This window comes from Convolutriloba macropyga, chromosome 2 (genome assembly GCF_964194025.1).
Source record: "Convolutriloba macropyga chromosome 2, txConMacr16.3, whole genome shotgun sequence".
NCBI classification, from domain to species: Eukaryota; Metazoa; Xenacoelomorpha; order Acoela; family Convolutidae; genus Convolutriloba; species Convolutriloba macropyga.
This window is the reverse complement of record NC_134469.1, coordinates 48,347,998-48,358,334: the sequence shown is the minus strand read 5'-3', so window position 1 is coordinate 48,358,334 and position 10,337 is coordinate 48,347,998. Positions and strand designations below refer to the sequence as shown.

The window sequence follows — 10,337 nt, the reverse complement described above, 5'->3', positions numbered from 1 at the left end:
AGAGTTTACATTAGTTTGAATTTTTTTACAAATTGTTTCCTGTACTTGAGGCCTATATCATTCTGGAAGCAAGCAGACGTAGCCCGGCTTGATTATGTTCAAATACTTAACGAATAACGTATAGACAACATTTGAGTTTTATTTTGTTGATCATTTGACGGTTGGACTTGTCTTCATAGGGCAAATATTTCTCGATGAGAAGCCAGAGAACGCAATAAGCGTAGACGCACGTTCTCGAGCCGTCTTGATGATGATTTACTGAGCTGCATTGTATTCACATCTATTTGTTTTGAAACAACTTGTGTCTTAACACGTTTACGAAGCCAATTTACCTGACTTAATCGAGTTTTTTAAGCGTTTTAAGACTCAAATCAAATTGCTCCAAGCATAATTCAACCTCTAAAATTTTATGAGAATTTCAAAGGGAGCGGACACGTTTAGATGAGGTTTTGCGACATCGCGTTCACTTATGATATGAATAGGAAAAACTGAAGCGCAGACCAGAAGGCTGAATTTTTGAAAGAGATTAACATGTATCTTCATTATATTTGCATGTGAAAACATCGCACCATTTTCATCATAGCGTGTGTGTGTGTGTATAATACCACTCAGCTCATTCAGAGCACACATTGAGGGAATTGAAAAATGAGAATCAAGTTATTCAATGAAGCATTATTCAAACACCAATAATTGTACGCATATATCTCGGTGGACCGAATGTTAGCTATAACCACATTGACTATTTTCATATGTTTAAGCATCATAATAGTGCGCGAGAAAGATTGAGAGAGAGCTTAGTTAGATTTAACATGAACCGCAATCACAGCATTTAACCACTTTATCAACTACCATTTGTTTTCATAATGCTGATTGAGTGACGTCATTATTATGGTCAAAATAAGCTTATTTTTGGGTGGTTAGAATAATGCAATAAAGGCGATGGTAATGATGTTGAACTATCGTAAAGATCAATTATGGTTTCGACTCTTGACATTAACAGCGCAACCAACACCTCAAATATGAAATATCGATTATGTACAGAAATGGAAGAGCTAAATATCATTTTGAGCTTTAAAAATAAATCAATTTGCCATAAAACTCAAGTTCAAAGCTCTCTCAAAGATAAGGCTTATCTATAAGGATAAAAGTGCTTCCTTTAAGAGCCTGTTTTTCCTCAGAATTTAAAATAAAACGAAAGCAATTAATACCTCAAACTTAAGAAAAACAGGTGGAAGAAATCTGAGCTAAGCACGTGATCGAGTGAAACAAGGGAGGATAGTGGGTAAATGATCACAAGTTATGAGTCTGAAAGGAGAAGGAACAATGTTAGGGGACTAGGAAGAGAAAAGCATGCATTAGGGTTAGACTTTGACTGGAAATATGCATAGTAAGTTCTCTGTTTCAAAACTAAACTGTGTTAGAAAGAAAAAGAACTCTATCGGTTCACTTCACAAAGACTAGAGTCAATGCTCTTCTTAATTGACACGAGAGACTGCGTCATAAAATGTAGTTTTGGTTGCTGTTCAAGGCCCATAATGCTAGGAGGAGCAGGGAGGTTGAATGCACTCAGATGTCATCGATGTTAATATCGTCATCTTCATCTCCTCCGGAGTTCTGGACACCATCCCCACCACCTGCAGATGCCCCAACCGTACCATTAGCTCCAGCAGGAGCAGGAACTGTACGAGTAGTAGTAGAAGTCGAGAACTTAAACAGAGAAATAAGAGTTCACTATATTTGAGAAATGAAATGCGTCCATAGATTGGGTTTATTTGTCAACTTACAACAGAGACAGCAGATTACGCGAACAGCTGCAAAGTAAACTTGCGTGCCGTAGAATACAGAAACAGAAATGAGTTTTATAAAAAAAATATTGACGCCGCTTTAAAAAAGTAAAAGAACTTTTAACGATAAATTGTTATGGCTTGTTCAATTTCATTCGACTAAAGACTTTTCATCGTCGACATTCATTATATAGTAGCTTCTTTAACCTTGAGCTTGATTTTTAAAGAGCGAAGTCATTTTGAGCGAGGTAAGACGTGTATGATCCAAATTTATCAAGCAAATGGCTTAAAACCTTTCGCTAGATAGGAAGAAATGACCTCATGCAGTCAAATGCCTTCATTGGAAGATCCTTCAAAAAAAATTCTACGTCAATTTTTTATGTGAGCAAATGAAAAACGAAAAAACTCGATATTTACAGTTGCTATCTATCAATACTTAAACATTACAAAGGCAGGTTGATCAAACATTGCTTTTGCAGTAAAAGTTTCGATAAGTTGCTTTTTTGACTTTCAATGATTTAGCTTGCGAAAAAAAAGACTATAGATCGCTATTTGTGTTTGTGATTTCTCTGCGTGAAACGTTACAACAAAAATTTTTGTTGGTCGCGCGGTCTTATAAAAAGGAGTAATCGTTGATAGTAGTTTCCTCTTTTTGATATTTCCAGTTGAGTTAGATCAGAAATCTTTCAGAGTATCGGAAAGCACCCTAAATGATGATTCATGAGCCAGGCATGTAATGCCGTCAGCATAAACAACGGTATTTGTTTGGATGCAACCTTTAATATGGGGTGAGCTGTCAATAGAGCTTGAGTTATGGTTGAATAGCAAAAAAATAGCTTAAATATTTCGTAAAAGTCAGAGGTAATACCACCTGATCTTCACTTCGTTTGTCAATAGATTTTTTTTTACTTCGTCCAAGGTCATTTCGTTTCCCGTTTTCATTTGTTCGATATAAGCAAGCTTTCAAAAAATGCTTTTTTCTTATTTTTATACAGCTTTGAGAAAAGGATTTCAAATATTTTAATGATCTCATCCTGATTGTTTTCAAACTTTCGCCAACTATCAATGAAGTAATATTATTGGTCTTGTTTTTAGTTTCTGACCAATTTTGAGATCTCTGGCAGATCCAAGTTCACATGATTGCATCAATATTTTTAAGGTGTTGGAAATTCAGTCGTTGGTTGTTCTGCTCATTAATCAGAGATACTACTCGTTATATCAATGTAAAGGTGTTTGATCTGCGTTATATTGCCTAAGTTTCTCTCTGAATACTTGTTCTTCGGTAAAGCTGTACTTCAGTTTTGAGCCTAATACTCTGGTTTTGATTATTGATGGTGCTTGAAAAACATTGTATTAGACATATCGACTCTTGATAATTTTCTTGTATCAAAGAGACAAGATTAAAATGTATAGTTCTGCCCTCATATAGTTTTTGTTTTCTACTAAAACAGTGTCAATCATCTTCCAGAAGCTTTGACCGCGTTCTTCTTCGATTTTGTTTCCTAGCTTAAAGAGCATGTGATCTAAAAAATTATTTCTATTTTAATATCACAGTGATAGCAATGATTTGTAAATAATCTATGCTTGAGAAGGAAGATGTTCTCTCATCGTAATGTGTGAAGTCCTGAACGTCCAAATCGATTGGTGTATCAAAAGGGAGAGCTCTATCGAACACTTTCTTTAGCTTAACGAACTGCTTTATTGTCATCTTCACTTCTAAGAGAACTTGGTGTTCCTTAGATCATGATTGCAAGCATACAATTCTTCCGTCAAAATTGTCAATTTCCCAGGATCGATTTTTCAGACTTGAATTTAATTGCCTTAGTTATCCCGTGTAAACGTTTGGATTTAATTAAGCATTCATTAAAACGAAGTTTAGTTCTGGAAAAGTTATTTCTATCTCGTTCCTTCGATTTGAATTTTCGCTGAAAATAGTAATTAGGCCTCCACCGTATTTCATTGCAAGTCACTAGATGATAACGTAAAATGTTCTGTTTAAGAACTGCTTCGCCATAGCGAGGATTTTCGTTTCCTGAACACAAGGTTCCTCGCTCTAATAGTGGTGACATTTTTCGATTATTTAAAATTTTTTAGGGCTCTAAATGCCAAAGGACTTCAAGCTGAAAATTTTATGTTCAGTCATTTGCTTTTATCAAATTTTTCTATTTTCGCCATCCAGTCGCTTCCGAGATTCCTGTTTTTTATTTGCTTTTTCAAACAAGTCACGATTCTCACATTTGACTTCTGACTTGCCTCACTTGCTGCTTCAATTAAATGAATTTTAAATTCTTTCAGCCATTGAGTTATGTACAAAAAAAGAATTAAAAATTGCAGAACAAACAAATCGAAAAAATTGTCTAACTCATTTCAGCGACAAGTGCCTTGTCTGTCGTTCAAGTGGATCAGTCGCTCACTCAATACTTGTCAAAGAACTATTAAGCAACAATTAGAAAAGGCAAAAAAAACCTGAAAAATAAAAACTTATATCATTTATTTCATTTAAGTGCAATGATTAGCATTCCAATGTCGCTTCGCAGTAGCAGCACCTATAGAATAGCTCTTAATTAAGAAATCATCACAAAAAAACTGCACCGATAAACAAAAAATAAGGAAATAGGCAAAAAATAGGCAAAAATAAGCAAAATAAGCAAAACAAAATCGGCGTAAACTTAGAAAAATTTACTCAATATTCATTCACAAAAACAACTCAAATACAATACCAATCAAAATGACAGACAAACATAACTGCTAGAATAACAAACTTAAACCAGCAAATAGCCCCAGTGCTATAAAAAATTAAAGAACGGAAAAACTGCTAAAAAAAGGCTCAAAACCATGGAACTGGTTAAGGTAGATGAAAATTAGAATTTCAATTGCACCAAAAGTTTAAAATTCGCTTTATAAGGTCCAAAATGCTTGAAAACGCACCAGTTTAAAAAATTGAGAGGAACACCTTTGACTGAAAAAAAAAATCTTGAAAAACTGCTTTTAAAAAGCCACACAATTAAAAATTTGGCTCGCTTGTGAAAATTTTTTCGCCTACCTTTCTCGCTCACTCTGGAAAAGGCGACATGAACAGAAAACCACTCTCTCTTCTCTACTCTTTAGCAAATTGGCAAAACACTTTGTTTTCATGAAGTTCACTTCCTGTTTCAAATACACTGCAACAAAACTGTACCAAGACGAACGTGCTAAAAAAAACTGTAAATTTGAAACACCAAGTCATAATGTTGATTATAGAAATGTAATTCAATGGTTAGGAAATGGACGACTTTTTACCGTAGCAAATGAAGAGCTGTGAAGCAAATCTCGTGAAAGTTTCAACTGTTGTCAAGGAGCAACAGTGGGCAAATGGTCGGAAACGCCTATCGTGCCAAAGGAAATAAAAGTCAGAGTTCTTTGAAACACCACTAACACTGGCGTCAGTGACGCAAGCTGATAAGATTGATTCTCTGACGTCCAGCCACAGCACCACCAACACACCACACATTCAATATTAACTGAAGTCGGAACACCGCACAGTTTTTTCTGGTAACCCCCTAACCAGGTTGAAACGCGCAACCTCAAGGCAATTCAACAACACAAAAAACAAAGCAGAATACAAGCCACCTGACAGCAATGCAAACAGAACCAAGCAACCACCCGTTTTAAAAGCAAAAATCAGGGTGATGGGGGAGAAAATTGCGAAGAAACTGCAAACCATGAGCCAATTTATGGACAGTGGGAACATAAGTGCAGCAAAGAATGTTCACGAAAAGGCAGCGGAAACATCGTCATAGTTCGAGAAAACAAGTTACAAGTTGATTTCACAGCTTAAAGAAGATCAACATGAGTACATCGGCAAAATCACTGACACGTGGAACATCGACAAAATTAAAATTAAAACTCCGAATCCCCCTTCGCAAGAAAACGCCACAACAAACTTCAACACACAAGACAATAACGAGACAACAGTAACAGCCAATTCGACAGCAGTTAACTCAACAACCAACAACAACATCAACCGAGAAATTGGATAACAGCAAACATCCATTAGCAGAAACTTACAAAACGAACAACCGGAAACCAGCAACTCTAACATCTTGACAACGTGACAACCTCAACAGCTTTTGGTATGATAGACTAGCTTACTCACGCAGCCTAAACGACCAGCAGAACAGAGTAACTGGAATGAGGGCACACAAACATTCAATCAGCCAACAGTACAACCACAGCAATTGTCAAATACAATTTCACAGCCAGTTCCATCCTACAAGCCTTATGTTGAAGCCCTTCAAAAGATGGATCTTCAGAAGTTCAACGGTGACCCAAGCAAATGGTCAGATTGGTACAGCCGTTTCAGCCGCATGATTGGAGACACTAAACTCAATGATGGACAAAAGATCGCCTATCTGCAGGGACTTGTGATTGGAAAAGCAAAAAGAGCAATTGAAGGATTTGCCTGCAACGGATACCTAAACAAAGATGCAATAAACGAGTTGGAACAGCGTTTTGGGAACCCAAACGGCATCGTCAGCGACTTGGAGAAACTCATCAACTACCGGCCTCTAACGACATCTCTACCTTGGACAATTGTAAATTTCTACACTTTCATAAACACCATGACAAGACATTTCAGGCACTCAATTTCGAAGCCGATCTCAGCAGCACAACAACCTTAAAGCATGCAACTGACAAACTGCCGTATAGCGAAGAATTCAAATGGAATCAGTTTATTTTACGACGGCATCAACCAATTGATTAAAGAAACACCCGAAGCACATGAATGCTCAACGCATTAAGGACGAACCGGCACTAGCCTCAACACAGCCAGTGACACACATCAACGAAATTTCAACTCAACTGAAACCCGACAGTTTCATCCATAACCAACCCATCCGAACAGGGAACAACAGCAGCAATAACAAACTACACAGAACAAACCACTTCAGCAGCAAAAAGAACCAATACAATCAGCGGAGCACAACAAATGTTTCAAGCAACAAGAAGTAATAGCAACAACCAGCCTCTGCCCTATGTCTTCAACGATGGTAACCATCAATTATTCTATTGGTCAACGATTAAAGCACAGAAAAGAAATGAAAGACTTGAAACGATTTATCAGTAGAACCTTTGAAGAAACTGTTTGGGATCGAACCATTGACCGAACAACTGTCCTTCAAACTCTAATTGCAGCGAGCAAGGATGCGGACAGCAACACAACACTATGCTACACGCTGCCAACAGCAGATACGGAACAACACTAACCTCATTTGTTCACACGGGTGGAAACGGCAACTCATTTGCAGTCATCAACAGCAAAGATACAACCACAACAAAGACACAACAGCGGCGACAAAAAACAACACATCTTCTCTGTCATGCCAGTTATTTTACATAACCAGGAGAATGAAGTTCGGACATACGCGTTCATCGACCCAGGAAGCAGCTTGACCATACTTCTCTCGGAGACAGCTGATGAACTATGCCTTCAGAAAGAAACACGTCAACTTGTCTTGGAGGGAGCCAACGGAAAAAACACAAAAACCTGCTAAAAAACCTCGTTACACAACGTCAACAGAAAGTTCAAACATGGAAGACGCCGAACTCTACAACCTCAAATAGATTTATGTTGTGGAAAACATCAATTTGCCAAAGTTGATGGAGCACCTGGGAGACATTGCCAGGAAGTATGACCATCTTAGATATGTCAACATGCCAACTCTGGATGACCTGCAAGTCACAGTAATTATTGGACACAACGTTAGCCTGATTTCACCAATCAGAGTGGAACAAGGACCATCGTCAGCACCAAGCGCAAGTATTTTCAAACTTGGACTATTTCTGGACATCATACAGTATTGGATGACAGCAAAACAAAACATTCAATGCATCATAATGCTTTGTGTTGCATCAATTGCCTCGAACAAGACAATGACGCTAACGAAGAAGTTTCTCATTGGTGGAAAGCAGAGAATATCGTTGCAACCCAAAAGCAAAACGAAAGATCCCGAGTTTTTGTTAGCCAACAAAATACTTCATACAAAACGCGTAAGACAAACAGATGGACGTTAAGAAACGGGACTTCTCTGGAAAGACAACAGCAGTTTACCAGAAAACCGGTCACCAGCCTTGACTCACCATCTCGTCAACACACTAAAGAAGAAACCTCAGCAGTACAAGAAATACAAAGAGGGCATTCAAGCAGACCAGGAAAAAGGCTACATTGCAAAAGTTCCTTTCCATCAACAGAAAGATACAGGATGGTACATACTATGGTCATGTAAACCCAAACAAACACGACAAGATACGGAGAATCTGCAATCCCAAAGCACCACAAAGCGGAATAAGCCTCAATGACAAACTCTTAGCTGGACCTGATCACCTCGGGAACATGCTTGGAATTTTGCTACCATTCCGACAGGGAGCCATTGCCATCCAGGGAGCCATTGCCATCCAGGGAGCCATTGCCATCCAGGGAGACATCGAAGCGATGTTTATGCAAATTGGAGTAAGACAACAAGACCGACGTTATCGGCGATTCATGTGGACACAACACAACAGCCCAGAAATAGAGGTGTACGAATACCTACATATCTTCGGAGCCAGGGACTCACCAGCTTGCGCAAATTTTGTTTTGCAACAGACAGCCAAAGACATTAAGATCACCCAAATTCTCTGGAGATCACTCAGCGGGCATTCTACACAGATGAAATGGTTGCATCTTTCAGCGACGCCAGCACAGCTTTCACTACAGCCCAGGATGTCAAGGATACAATCAACAAAAAAATTCAGTCTCACAAAATGATGCAGCAACAGCCGCGAGTTTTGTGAGCAGATCCGAGATGATCTATGCAAACCAGTCGAAGAGCTCTTCAGTGAAAGTTTTCATCAAAGAGTAATTCACTGGAGCTTAGACGAAGACAAAATAATGTTCAGAGCGAAAGACAGAAATAACCTGGACAGGACAACATGGACACAGCTCAAGTTTCTGCTTTTTGTGTCAAATTTGCTACGATCCTCTGGGAATCAAATCTCCTTTCCTCATCCGAGCCAAGATTCTACTTCAAGAATTGTGGAAACACGGACGCGAATGGGACAAAGCCATCAGTGGAGACAATGGAAAGTTCATCAAGGATTGGGTACAGGAAACGGAACTGTTAGGTACATTAGGGATAAACAGGTTGCTAGGCGGGAGAGCACTTGGGGACACAATGGAACTTCATGTATTCTGCGACACATTATTGGAGGCTACAGCAGCAGTAGCATACATCAAGACAACCAGGAACCAAGAAACAAAAACTCGTTTTCTGGAAAAAAAACCAACAATTCCCAGACTAGAACTGCAAGCAGCACTTTATGCAGCAAGATTGAAGAGAACAATCGAGGACGAAAGAGATTTCAATTTGCTATGGAGTGACAGCGCGACCGTTCTCAGTTGGAAAAAGAACTTCAAATTGAAACAAGATGCACATCGCAAACCGAATTGCCGAAATAAGGGATCTCACAAGCACTAATCAGTGGAACTACGTCAACACCAAAAACAACCCAGCAGATCAAGTAACGAGGGGAGTTACAGTAACAGAGATGACAGAAAAACCTCTGGTTACAGTGACCACAATTTCTATCTTCTAGCGACAAGTAGACAACAGACAAACACTAACATGAAAACGTTTCCTTCAACAGCGTAGAACAGAAGTCTCAGGAACACGACGACAGCCAATTGATAAGGACCTAATTGATGCCAACAGGTTTAGCCAGTGGTTGAAACCCAGAGCCATCATAATCAAAATAAAAAACTACGAATCAGAACGAGAAGACGTGACCAACAGATCATAGATGCAGAGTTTTCTTTTCCGTCGATCTCAGCAAAAATCGTTCGATGAGGATGTTAAGCAACTAACAAACAACAAGCCAATTCAAAAAAGGAGTAGATTGCTTCAGTTGACACCTTCAATGGACGAAGATGGTAGCATTCCTTCAAACAGCAGACTAGCCAACGCACCAGACTGAACAGCAACGAAGAAGCCAATTATCTTAGACGGTAGGAACAGGACTATTCGTCTTTTTCTAGAGTGGCAACACAAAATCAATGGTCATGTTGGAACTGAACAGCAAACACACATCATTCAGTTGAACAATTGGGTCCTTCAATGCAAACCAAAAAAGAAGATCTAAAACATGAATGCAGACAAAGCAACTTTTTTGGGCCCGTTGAAATCTTTAGCCAGGTCTACACAGCCATGAGAGCTTACTGTTGCTTGTTCACCTGTCTGACGATACGAGCCATTCATATCGAAGTGACCAGGAACTTGCAAAAGGAACCAATCATAATAACATTCCAACGATTCTTCAATCGACGATGACTACCGGAAAGAATTCACAGTGACAACGCTTTATATATCACCAGTACATCACATACTTTCAAGAAAAGCAGCTTCACAACTACAGAGATACCGAAACAAGCAGAGTCGAAAACTATTGCATGGAAATTCATTCCACCGGGAGCGCCACATTTTGGTGGACCATGGGAAAGCCTCATTGGGATGAGCAACCGATTCTTCATTATCGCCG

The 10,337-nt window shown here is 38.9% G+C and overlaps 1 protein-coding gene across 1 annotated transcript in view; it reads right to left on the bottom strand.

Moving 5' to 3' along the window:
• Nucleotides 1-494: 494 nt before the first annotated feature.
• The window catches only part of LOC142358718 (eukaryotic translation initiation factor 5-like), a 32,495-nt gene continuing 22,652 nt past the window's right edge, over nt 495-10,337 (bottom strand). Inside the window, exon 7 of the mRNA XM_075410250.1 lies at nt 495-1,707. Within this exon, the coding sequence (XP_075266365.1) occupies nt 1,567-1,707 (141 nt within the window). The 3' untranslated portion in view covers nt 495-1,566. The remainder of the gene's footprint in view (nt 1,708-10,337) is intronic.